The sequence below is a fragment of the Notolepis coatsorum genome (genome assembly GCF_963971535.1).
Source record: "Notolepis coatsorum genome assembly, chromosome: 3".
NCBI classification, from domain to species: domain Eukaryota; kingdom Metazoa; phylum Chordata; class Actinopteri; order Aulopiformes; family Paralepididae; genus Notolepis; species Notolepis coatsorum.
The window spans coordinates 11,791,138-11,804,752 of NC_140167.1; the positions used below are offsets into that span (position 1 = coordinate 11,791,138).

Below are 13,615 nucleotides of genomic sequence, written 5' to 3' on the forward strand. Positions count from 1 at the left end.
GGCTGACTTCCGGTTGCGAATGGTACTTCCTGTCCCATCCAAATACATTGTTTTTAGCTACTTTTCTCCCGTTATTTAAACAACTTTGTAGTCACAGAGAGGCAATGAAACGTTTGTATTATTATAGTATAGAATATATTTAATAAGCAAACGTCTGTCAGCAGGGTTTTTGGGCTGTATTTCATGTAAAAACGTTTACTGTTAGTTTACTTGCTCACGCTAATTAAGGCTAATGCTGGCTAACAGAAGCTAGCGCAAGAAACGACGCCGCAAAGTATTGTTTATAGTGCATTTCTTGCCACCTTATAGCATTTGTACATTTGTATTACAGTCTATAATGCTCCCGTGAGGTTTTTCCGGACGTTTTGGTAATGATTTTCACTATAAAATCATATTTCTAAATGACAGGAAGTTGATGAAAACTGGCCGGAATAGCTTTGAGCTAACGATCTTTGCCGGTGCATTCCATTCTAAACGTAACGTTAGTTGTTCAAAACATTACCCGTCTATCCTAACTTAGTGAAACTAAATGTAACAAATTAACACAGATATAAATGTACTGAATGGTTATTTCTTATTTATTTATTAATAATTAAAAAAAAATATATATATCCGTTTTCTTTTTCTTTTTTTACCGATACCCGATCCAGCTATTTTACTGATATCGGCGGCCGATACCGATACCAATATCGGAGCATCCCTAGTTGTATCAGGCATAGGGATGGGCAAAACTCACAAGATTACAATTCAATAATAGTAATCCAAAATCACCCTCGCAACGTTAACATATTTTAGTTTTTACTTAAGAGCGAACGTGACCTAATCAAACAAGCGAGCTAGCAGGATGCGGTCATTGCGAACAGCTAGACATTTGCGGGTCACAGCAGGCCAACGTTATTTCCGGGAACAAAAGCATTAATTCCAAAATTCTTGAAATGTCTGAGCTTCCACGTTAACGTATGGTTTTGTTTTTACTAGTAAATACTAGCGAACGTGAGATAATCCAACAAGCGAGCTAGCTAGCTGCTGTCATCGCTAACAGCTAACACTAGTGGACCAAGCCACACTCTAATATTAAAGAGATGGATCATGCTGGTAGTTCAGAAGGGGAATCCTCTAACACTAAAGATGGCGGCTTAACCAATAAATGCTGGTAGTTCAGAAGGGGAATGCTCTAACACTAAAGATGAAACATTAACGAAATAATTTACATATGAGAAGTGATTAAATGTAATTTTATGTTGAGTAAAATTATAATTGACTGCATCTTGAGGTGGAATTGTGAGTTTTAAAGATGTTTTAAATGAATAATGATCTCTGCCAAAAAGCTGAGAACTACAGCGAGTGGTTGCCATGGTAACTAGGGACTCTGTGGCAGAAACCACTGAATGGTGCATGTGGAGAAGCTGCCTATGATTTTCCATTTACTGAAATAAACATATATATATTGATTTTTATCTATTCTGCATATACCTCCCCTCCCCCTCCCCTGTGCTGCTATGACTCCAGAATGTCCCCCAAGGGGATTAATAAAAGCTCCATCTTATCTTATCTTATCTTAAACCACTCTTTGGAAATATTGACCCAACCTTGCCCATTATTCATTTGCAGAGTGCCTATACAGTTTGACCAATTGAAATGCATATGGCAGCATTCCTGTTGGTGCTTCCTGGCTCCAGACAGCGGACCTGTAAACATGCAACAGAAGCAGCAACAACAACAACAACAACAACAACAACAACAACAACAACAACAACAACAACATAAGAGTGATGATGAAACACTTACTGATGATGGCGGCGTTGTTGGTCTCCTTGCGGAAGCGGAACTCCTCCAGCTTCTTCACCAGATCTTTATCCACCTCACAGACCACCAGTGTGTCGCTCTGTAACCAACAGGAATACAAGATAACACCAGTTATTCATTTATTGATCCCCTTGGCTTGGGGGAATTCGGGCGTCATAGCAGCATGGAGGAGGGGGGAGGGGAGGTACAGGTATGGGCAGGGTAATAGTAGAAAAGACATAAATATAGGCAATCAAATTTGATCTGAATATAAAAATATGAGAAGAATAAACTGTGTAAACAGAGGTGCAGATGAGGGTCTGTATGCCCTAATGCAGGGGTGGCCAACCCGCGGCTCGCGAGCCGCATGCGGCTCTTTGCCCGTCAATGTGCGGCTCTTCCATCCATAAAATCTTTTTTTTTTATGTCACTCATTCCATAAGGACGTAGAATAAACATTTACAATTTTTTTTAAATGGTCCATTTGCATGTTCTTGGTATCTGAATCTAGGGACATATATGGATCAGTGTCAGAAATAGTGTGTCTGTTACTAGGCTTGAGTAAATTGTAATGAACCAAAGGAGAATATCAATTCTATTTAAAAAATGTTTTAACTTTGACTGTGAATAACACCATGCTAAAATTGACCAGACCTGAAAAATCTAAGCAAATGAATAAAGGGAAGATGATTAACACTTTGGGTGCCGGAAAACGCTTTAACACGTCATGCTCAAGTTGCCGAAAACGCTTTACAGCGTCTTTAATATCAATATTTCAAAAATCTGGGATCGGATTCATATGTCCCCTCCGCTGGCCTGAGATCCACCAGGAGGACCCACTGAGCTCTCTGGCGGTTCAGGAGCGCCATCTGGTGGCCGATTGGCGCAATCGCTTAACAGGAAGTGCCGTAGAGGTTGTGCTGGACGGCCGTATTACTTCCGGGCACTCGCTAATAGGTCCCGGGACTCGATCTCGACACACTACATAGCGATCGATTGCCAATAACTCGATAAACAACATGATTTGGACGTATATACCATTATACAAGCTGGAGATGGACCGGGTAAATCTACATCCCATAATGATAAAATGTCTACTCTACGATGATCGCCCAACGGCGCGCGGAGACTGGGGTGAGTTTTAGCGTGTAAAGTTACCGTCTTCGATACTAACTGCTATTATCAACATTTGACCCACATTAGATGATTGGTATAACGCTGCCCACGGAATTATAAACGCCCCCTAGCCCATCCGGTCAACATCAGATGACGTGTAGTAACTTCTAGAAGTACGTCTAGTTGGAATTTTTTATATCGCGCTGATTGCCATAAAACTGTATTGCATCATCAATATAATGTATTTGGGGCTATAGATCACGTTCTGGAGAAAGCTGCAGAAAGAGATGAAAACATACTTATACATTAGACCATACTTTACTATGAATATGTGAATGAAAAGGTTTAACGTTGCTACACAATGAACAATACATATAGGACTTTGAATGGGCCCTAATAATGGCAATGTAGCAATAGAATTTAAAAGGTTATAGCCCTGCAAAGAAGGGGACTTTCTCTATAGACAAATAGAGCCGGCAACCTACGGTTGATAATGAATTTAACCCATGGCAGCCAAAGTGTTAAACAGAAGGTTTTGTAGATACAGTACTGAATTCTGCCATCTTTTTTATAATGTGAATTTCTCCACCATTTTTCATCATATTGCAACACCGTTTTTTGCAAGACGTTCACGGAAAGGTAGAGAAACTAACTGCGTTCTGTTTTATGGCAATAACGTTCAGGTTTGTGGGAGATAATCCCAAAAAATAAGAGAAATAAAAAAGTAAATCCAGAAGTCAGATGATTGACAGGGGCTGGTGTGAGCTGGGTAGGGTAGTTTTTCAAAATTTGAAAGCCCCGAGTCTCTTCCTTCAAAAGACTACACTCACTTTTGGATGTGCCACTTCCTCCTGTCAATATGCGCCGGTTTCCGACTCAATGCCCTGAGATTTCTATAATCTTATATTTCACTAATAACAGTTAAAATAATTGGTAAACAAACGTAATGCTGAAAATATACACTTTTACTGTATATCTCTGGCTTAAGAGGTTAACCCTGTGAGGCCCAAATTAGCAACTTCAGAGGCCAGAGGGTGGGACATATAAACACATTTACTATCAAATAGCATTGTGAGGCTGAACAACAGGACCAATTGACTATACATGTGCTTAAAGGGGAACTATCTTATAAATGGCCTTTTTCAGTGTTTACCATTGTTTCTTAGCTATGTGGACTTATATTAATAGGATCTATGTCTCTAATTCTCATATTGGCGCATTCTTCCAATTCTCCTCTCACAATATTCACCCTCACTGAACTGAGTCATCTGAAAATGTGCATATCTGTGATGTCAGAGATTTCTCAGCTGCATAATAATGTGGCAGTTGGCACCAGGCCACACACTGGTTGGAGCCCAGCCTCAAAACGGCTTAAGATCTTGAGGTAGAAAAATGCGGTTTTTGAGTACTTGATTAGAAATACAAAACAATGCATTTTTTTTTGAAAAAAACCTAGGTGTTCCATAGACTCACAGGAATTGTGTAAAAGTGTCCAAATAGTGAAAGAAATAGTAAAATAGTTCCCATTTAAATTTTTTTAAATAAACATTCTTTTTTTAAATGGCTAAAAGTGATTTTGTAATTTTGCAACCGTGGGTCTCACAGGGTACTTTTAACCCTGTGAGGCAGTTGCGGACTGATGTTCTACCGCGCTGCTGCAGAGCACGCTTGCCCCTCCTCCTCCTCAGAGACCAACAGACACACGCTGCTGCAGCCCTCCCCCTCACAGACCTGTCTTCAGTTTGTAAACAAAGATTTTAGCTCCGAAGGCAAGTGCAGAGCCTCCGCAACTTGTGCTTGTGGATAAAGAAAACAGCAGAAGTGCTGTTTGGAAGTACTTCGGGTTTGAAGTAAACGACGAAGGAAAAGCTAAAGCCCATTTGCAAGCGTTGTTACAGAGCAGTGCCAACGATACAGCTATTAGCTAACGTTAGCTAGTCGTTCCTCCCGTTAGCTTATGCTAGCTAGCTGGCCACCTTTATAATTACTTCATGGAAACGGAGTAACGTTAAGTCGAGTTCATTCATACTACACTAGTACACGTATGAACTCGAAATAACGTTACCCCGTTTCCAACGTTAGGTCGAGTTCATTCATACTACACTAGTACACGTATGAACTCGACATAACGTTACCCCGTTTCCAACGTTAAGTCGAGTTCATTCATACTACACTAGTACACGTATGAACTCGACATAACGTTACCCCGTTTCCAACGTTAAGTCGAGTTCATTCATACTACACTAGTACACGTATGAACTCGACATAACGTTTACCCCGTTTCCAACGTTAAGTCGAGTTCATTCATACTACACTAGTACACGTATGAACTCGACATAACGTTACCCCGTTTCCAACGTTAAGTCGAGTTCATTCATACTACACTAGTACACGTATGAACTCGACATAACGTTACCCCGTTTCCATGAAGTGTTTAATTAGCAGCAATCTTGTTGAAAATGTAACATTAATAAATGCTCCGAGCATAGCTCCGGAGATCTCTCTCTCTCTCTCGCCATCATGAAAATTGTTGTACTTGTTTTAACCAAATAAAAAGCAGCAGCACTATTGCATAACTGAGTCATGTTTGCTATGTATTTCTTTCTTTAGGCGAGTTTGTTTCACAGTTTTAGCATGATGTTTTATAGATGGCTAGGTTAAACAGGTTGTTTTTAAGAGGGGTTTGATTTAGATTAGATAATTTTGTTATTTTTAAATGTCTGATCTAAAGATAAACAAGGGGTTTTAAGAGTGTTATATTTATCTTCTCTTATAGTACCAGAGAGAAGCTGAGGAGAATCAACCAGCAACAAAAGCAAAATTTGTTAAATTTTTTTAAATTATATATATATATATATTTTTTTGGTATCGAAAATGGTATCGAACTATCGAATATAGATACTTTTCAAGGTATCGTATCGAAGTCGAAATTCCAGTATCGTGACAACACTACGTTGTGGTGCGTGCAGGTTTTGGTGGTTAAGAGTTTTGATTGATTGATTGAAAACTTTATTAACAGATTGCAGAATGGGTACAATACAGTACAACTCAATACACACAATTGTTAAGGGGATGCAGACCAGAGAAAGACTTTCGTCTTGTTTACATCAGGGTCCCCCATTTTCAATTCATCATAGTCAGACACACTTAGTGGTCAGACTGTGAGTTTCAGATATTAGGCATATATGTATCCGTTACAACATCAGAGTATCACTCTGTAATGAACAGGAATACGTATCACAACATCAGTGTATCACTCTGTAATGAACAGGAATACGTATCACAACATCAGTGTATCACTCTGTAATGAACAGGAATACGTATCACAACTAAAATATAAACTTGGTTAATTAAATCTCTGAAACCCAGAACTAAATTTGTATTTTTTCCCCCACTTAAAAATGTGCTGACTAACATTCAGCCAATAGATGTTGCACTACAGCACCAGCATGTATGTCATTTATCCAATCAGGTGCGTTCCACATGGAACAGGAAGTAGGGAGGGGATACATGCCTGCAACATGTAAACAACAACATACATTTTGGATCCAACATTTTTTTTTTTTTATGAGAAATTCATTAATCAATCATTTTTGGGTGGAGGAAAGAATACTTTTATTCCACACTGTTCTAAAAGCTCGGTGGATGTATTGTTTTTCTTTGAATGATTACTCTACATATTCTAAATGTTATCTATAGCACTTTTAACCCTTTCACTGCCACACTGTGACAATACAGAAGGTTAACCCTTTACTATCACACAACCGACGGCGATGCTCCATCATTAGCATCATTAGCTCCGCGGATAGCCTCATTGGACCTCACACACCCATTGGATGCTGTACATGAAATAGCAATTTTTTTGAGAGTCCCTTTCACTTAGCTACACCTAACTCTTTTGTGGGCAGGTAGCAAAAAGACTGGTGCTGGGGCATTTTTTTGTAGTATTTATTTTTCCAGCACAAATTACAATGTGATATGTGATTTTTGTCATTATCCTCGTAATACAATTGTCACGGTGCTATTTCATACAAATTGGTCCATTTTCTTTTACGACTTCTGCAAGGAACACATTTTCTTTATCAACTTTCAAATATAAAGTATGTAGCATAAACATCCTGATGTAAACATCCATACCTTTGCATAGATCCATGATGGTATCCCTTCATATTGGTTATATATACCTCCTCAGCCCTAACTGGAGTTTTGCAACGTTGCTCAAACAAGTGTGGAATGTTCCAACTTCCAACCTTTGACCGTGACAGAGCGCTCCTCCAAAACGCTGACGAAAAGAATTTTCCAGTTTGCCGATTTTGAAAGTAGTTCCAAACACTGTAGGGCCATGTTCAAATGACGCAAGACTGATGACTTTAAATTACACATAAGTGGGATACAGCACTGCGGTGCAACACGGCCGACCCGGGTTCGACTCCCGGACCCGGTGTTCTTTGCCTAATGTCTTCCCCGATCTATCTCCCATTCCTCCTCTCTCTCTCTCTCTCTCTACCGGACTGCCCGGTAGCAAAAACCAATAAAAACCTACCAAAAAAACAATAACTTGTCCGAAAGGACAAGTAACATTAAAAGAATAATTACACATAAGTGTATGTGTCGGTAAGTGATTGGAAAATCAACTTTTCATAAAAGAGTGATTGAATTTATATTTATGCTCGACTTTTTTCCATGTGAAATCCCCAATCTGGATGAGGGAGTAATGTGTGAGGCTATATGTTTGTGTGAGCTCTTATACCCAAATAAGGTTTTCCTTTCTATAATCAACTCAAGTCAAGTGTTCCTTTATTAATCCCCTTGGGGAAATAGAATATAGCACAAAGCACAAGTAGTAAAGACAATAGTGATATAGCAGTAATAGTAGTGAACAGTAGTGTGAGTGGCAGGACTCAATCAGACAGTAGTAATAGTGACGATGGAATACACGGTCCAAACCGTCGTAACACACTGCGCCAGAGTCAGATAGTCCTAACAGTTCTCAAGTTCACCAGCGCAGCCATTAGCTCTCCAGCAATTGGCAGCAGTCCGTGCCCACGGTTGTGGCGCCTGATGGCTATTGGCACAAAAGACTGGCCGAGGTGGTTTGTGGTGTTTCGTGGGGGGATAAGTCATAAGTGTATGGCTGAACGTGCTCCTCATCCTGGCTAGCTCCTCATAGAGCGGGTGGGAGGGATTTTCCAGTATAGCATCCTGCTTTTTCCTCGTCCTCCTCTCGGCCACCTCATGGCCCACCCATTAGACTCTCTTCATGTGTACCATCTTTGATCTAGCTTTCCTATATATATATATATATATATATATATATATATATATATATATATATGACCCCCCCCCATGTATCCAATGCCACGCCCCTTAACTTGCTGTGTTCCCCTCAACCTCCTTCCTCTGCAGTGAGTGTCTAATGACTATACCATGTACAGGGACTGTGAAGAGGTGACTAGTAGAGGTGGGGGGGGGAAATCCATACGTAGTAGTATCGCGATACTTTGCATGGCGATACTGTATCGATACAGGGACGCCAAGTATCGATATTTAATTATTCATAAAAGAAAAAGAAAAGAAAATGTTGTATAAGGAAGTTGTATTGTTCATTTCAATACCTGTAATAGTACTGTAGTCCACACACACGTGCATTCAGTTAAATTGGAATATGACTGTAATACAAACAGTTCAGTTTGTCGGGTACATGCAACACAGATTACAGTGTTTACATCTGTCTGCTTGAGAAAATACCATGTTCTGCAATAAAAATGATCAAGTGAGATGAACAGACTGAACTTTATTTTATTAGATAAAACATGTTGAGAAAGTTTTACTTTGCAGTTGAAAAGAGGTAATACGGTAAATAAAATTTTATCCAATTTTTTTTTTATTATTTATTATTTAGTACCGCGATACTATCGTATCGTGACGCAAGTATCGCGATAGTATCGTAACGTGAGGTCTCTGGCAATTCCCACCCCTAGTGACTAGTGATCAGACCCCTCTGCTCTGCACAGTGTGTGGCTCATAGAGCTGCATTGACTCTTCAGAGGCTCGAGGCTGCTGTTTAATTGAATTCACCTTGGCCTACTTTAATATACAGGACAATGCCTTTCGCCGCACAAAAAAAAATTATATTACAAAGATTCAGCATTTTTTTGTCTGAAAGACAAAATATTAACTTTTTTTCAATGCACCATTTGCTTTCATTCTGTGGCCAAATACAATCCTCCTACCGTGTGTGGGAACTCACTTTGTCCCACAAGAATGTAGCCTGAAGGACAACACAAGTCCCTGCTGGATTTCATTTTCTCACGTCCTTCAATAAAAAAGGAGAAAATCCTGTAGATCCAGTAGTAAGCTGTAGACTAGAAGACATACAGCGGCCCTGTAGGCCTCCATTTTGCCCTGCCTGCTTTTGTGGGATCATTCAGTGTTCCCGTTAAACCTCTGACGCACAACAAGGGTACAAAAGTGACCCGGGCGAATGATTCCCTTCGATATCTTTGCATGTAATGTATTTTATTACTCAATATTTATTTCCGCTCTATTTGCACTATGGCGAAGCTGCCACTCTATGGAATACATTACCTAGTCTGTTCAAAAGTGCATCCAACAAAGGTACTTTAACTAAAAGGGATAGGTCATTTAGGAATAGCCTGGCTCTTGTCTTACGGTATTTGTCTGTATTGTAGTGTCCATTCTTTTCTTTTTCCTTATTTTTTTGTTTGATTCTCAAGCTTTGATTTTAAGTTGTTTGTTATTCTCTTCTTCTTTTCTATTGTTTGATCCTTATTTCAATGTGTCAACTATTTGTGTGTGTGTGTGTGTGTGTGTGTGTGTGTGTGTGTGTGTGTGTGTGTGTGTGTGTGTGTGTGTGTGTGTGTGTGTGTGTGTGTGTGTGTGTGTGTGTGTGTGTGTAAATGTATGTTTTTGGACCCCAGGAAGAATAGCTGTTGCCTAGGTGACAATTTTTTACCCAGGTTGTGCATTAAAGGGTTTTGAATATGTTGTGCATAAAAGAGGGGTAAGTCACTCAAATAAATGCTTCACAAAAGCACAAAACGATCCCCATCTTATTCTAAAGGATTCATGTATAACAGCGTTGTCGTTACTGCATGGACCAATCTGAATGCTCTGGAATATTAGTGGAGCAATTTATTTCACACCTTTCTATAATTATATCATCGTGAACAGATGGTAGGAGGGAGTCAGATCTCTCCAGCAGCCAGGGACACGGATTTTCAGATTATAGAGAGAGCCCGTTGTCTATAGACGTAAGCAAGTAAAATATGATAGAAATGTGAGATGATGGGCGGGGTGGTGTCTGTCTAGTGATCACTCCAGTCCCGACTAACGTTAACCTACACCTGCATTCTTTCATCCAATGACTGATTGATTGATTGAAAATTGTATTAGATTGCAGAATGGGTACAGTACAATACAGCTCAATACACACAATTGTTAAGGGGATGCAGACCAGAGAAAGACTTTCGTCTTGTTTACATCAGGGTCCCCCATTTTCAATTCATCACAACATATATTGATTGATTGATTGATTGAAAAGTTTATTAACAGATTGCAGAATGGGTACAGTACAGTACAGCTCAATACATACAATTGTTAAGGGGATGCAGACCAGAGAAAGACTTTCGTCTTGTTTACATCAGGGTCCCCCATTTTCAATTCATCATAACATAATATGACATACATGACATACAGATAGACAGTACTGCTACATCTATACATTTATGACATATCAGATTTGCAAATACAGTACTGTTTGTGATACAAAAGTGTCCAGAAAAGGAGTGTATATACATTTGGCATAGAAACTGTACATTGGAGGAGGTTGGTTGGGTGGGGTGGGGTGGGTTGGGTGAGGGCTGTACATTGGAGGTGGGGGGGGGGGGGTTTGGGAAGGGGACACACACACATTTTACACTGTACATTGGAATATTGACAAAGCCTTACTTGGTCATTTACTGTACAACTAGGTTAGGACATTTGTAGGGGCCAGTTTCGAATTGCAGTCTCACGTGGGTGTTTTATGACATACAGATAGACAGTACTGCTACATCTAGACATTTATGACATACCAGACATGACAGGCGGTTAGCCAGTTTTATTAGCCAGGAAATGAAAGCCAGCTAACTTCAGCTGGCTAACTGTTTAATCCGTCATACAAATGGGGCAATCATATATACATATAGATTCCCGATCGGCAGTGAAGTTTATCGGGCTGTCATGATGAACACGCAGAGGGGAGACAGCACAATCTTGATCAGCAAGCTGCAGCTAGCGTGTTGTTAGCAGCCATCTCCTCATACCAGACGTGTTTCAGCAGATCATCATCACAATGAACAGAGAGAGAGGGTGGAACTGAAGCTAGCTGAAGCTAACGCTATAGCCAGTACAATGAGCTTGATGATACTCGATTACGTTTGCAAGTTCATCATTATTATTGCCAGAGTAAGCAAATTGAATATCGACACTTTTTTTCCCCCACCAACATGCAACTTCATCAACTTACCATTTTGTAGATCAGCTGAAACTGTTGATGCAGCTGCTGATGCGGATGGCAAGCCTTTCAATGTGTGTGTGTGTGTGTGTTTTTTTTTTTTTTTCCCCTTCCCTCAGCCAGACGCGTGATTTTTTCCCCGTAGCCTATGTTTGCGAATACCCTCTCTGATTGGCTAGCCGCGTACAGCGAAGACCCTCTCTGATTGGTTTAGCGCCGAAGGGTCTCTTCCGCATATTCAACAACAATTGATATGTTGTTGTTCCCTAACCCTAACTCTAAGACGAAAGTCTTTCTCTGGTCTGCATCCCCTTAACAATTGTGTGTATTGAGCTGTACTGTATTGTACCCATTCTGCAATCTGTTAATAAAGTTTTCAATCAATCAATCAATCAAGCATAACCTTCGAAAGAGGGCCAAAGCATAACCACTTTGAAGCAGAGAATATGTACAAAGCGGAAGAGACCCTTCGGCGTTAAACCAATCAGAGAGGGTATTCGCTGTATGCGGCTAGCCAATCAGAGAGCGTCTTCGCAAACATAGGTTACGGAAGAAAATCACGCCCCCCTCAGACATCATCTTGTGACTGGTGGTTTGGGCCAATCATCCCACAAGCCCCCCTCCACTCCACTCCAAAAAGTTGGCAAATCCCAAATAAAATGGAAAAGGTCTACTTTATTGACGCATATAATAACTTTAATAATAATAATAATAACTTTATTTATATAGCACCATTCATACAGATTGCAGCTCAAAGTGCTTAAACAAGCCAGAGTCACGCCGCTCATAAAAAAAACCAACCCTGAACCCTACCGTCATAGGCAACTACCGTCCTGTCTCTCTTCTCTCCTTCCTTTCTAAAACACTTGAACGTGCTGTATCCAACCAACTTACTGCTTATCTCTTACAGAATGACCTCCTAGACCCTAATCAGTCAGGCTTCAGGACTGGTCACTCCACAGAGACAGCCCTCATTGCGGTCACAGAGGCACTTCACTTAGCAAAAGCGAAAGGCCTCTCCTCTGTCCTGATTCTCCTAGATCTATCTGCAGCCTTCGACACAGTCAACCACCAGATCCTCCTTGCGGCCCTCGCAGGAATGGGAGTGGCTGGCTCTGCGCTGACATGGCTGTCATCATACCTCAATGACCGCTCCTACCAAGTGTCATGGAGAGGGACCCTGTCGGCCACCCGCCCCCTGCGGACGGGTGTCCCCCAGGGCTCGGTTTTAGGACCCCTTCTCTTCTCCCTCTACACTAAATCACTGGGTAACATTATCACGTCTCATGGCTTCTCCTACCATTGTTATGCCGACGATACTCAACTCTTCCTCTCCTTCCCTCCCTCAGATATCCACGTCTCTGAGCGGATCTCGGCCTGTCTGTCCGACATCTCCGCCTGGATGACGTCCAACCACCTCAAACTGAACCTAAGCAAAACAGAATTGCTCCACCTGCCGGCCAAATCCTCCCCCCTAACCGACCTTTCAATCACAGTCGAGAATGCAGCTGTGACTGCGTCCCCGACCGCCAAGAACCTTGGTGTTGTCCTCGACGACCAGTTGAACTTCTCTGCTCACATCGCAGCAACGACCAGAACCTGCCGATTCCTCCTGAGCAACGTCAGAAGGATCCGCCCCTTCCTGACAAAAGAAGCCACCCAACTCCTCGTCCAATCAACAGTCATCTCCCGCCTCGACTACTGCAATGCACTGCTCGCTGGCCTCCCGACCACTGCCACTAAGCCTCTTCAACTCATTCAGAACGCAGCGGCCCGCCTGATCTCAAACCTACCGAAGTCGGCCCATGTCACCCCACTTCTTAGGGACCTGCACTGGCTCCCCATTGCTGCACGAATCCGCTTCAAGGCCCTCGACCTAGCATACCGTGCGGCAAAGGGAACCGCTCCCGCCTACCTCCGGTCAATGGTCTCTAACTACACACCCTCAAGACCCCTACGCTCTGCATCTTCTGGCCGCCTCAGACCTACTCCTATCCAAGCTCCGGGAGGGTCATCAAAGAGAAGTCGCCCATTCTCAGTCCTTGCCCCACAATGGTGGAATGAACTACCCACCCCAGTTAGGACAGCCGAATCACGTCCAATCTTTCGCTGTTGACTAAAGACGCACTTCTTCAACCATTATCTGAATTAAAAAAAATAAAAAATAAAAAACTATAAAAAAGAAAAATCTAACCC

At 41.4% G+C, this 13,615-nt stretch overlaps 1 protein-coding gene across 1 annotated transcript in view; it reads right to left on the bottom strand.

Moving 5' to 3' along the window:
* Positions 1–11,517, bottom strand: part of gmfb (glia maturation factor, beta) — a 28,828-nt gene extending 17,311 nt beyond the window's left edge. The window contains exons 1-2 of the mRNA XM_084310837.1: positions 11,432–11,517; positions 1,789–1,885 (exon numbers count right to left, since the gene is read on the bottom strand). Of these exons, the coding sequence (XP_084166963.1) occupies positions 1,789–1,885; positions 11,432–11,434 (100 nt within the window). The 5' untranslated portion in view covers positions 11,435–11,517. The remainder of the gene's footprint in view (positions 1–1,788; positions 1,886–11,431) is intronic.
* Positions 11,518–13,615: the final 2,098 nt, after the last annotated feature.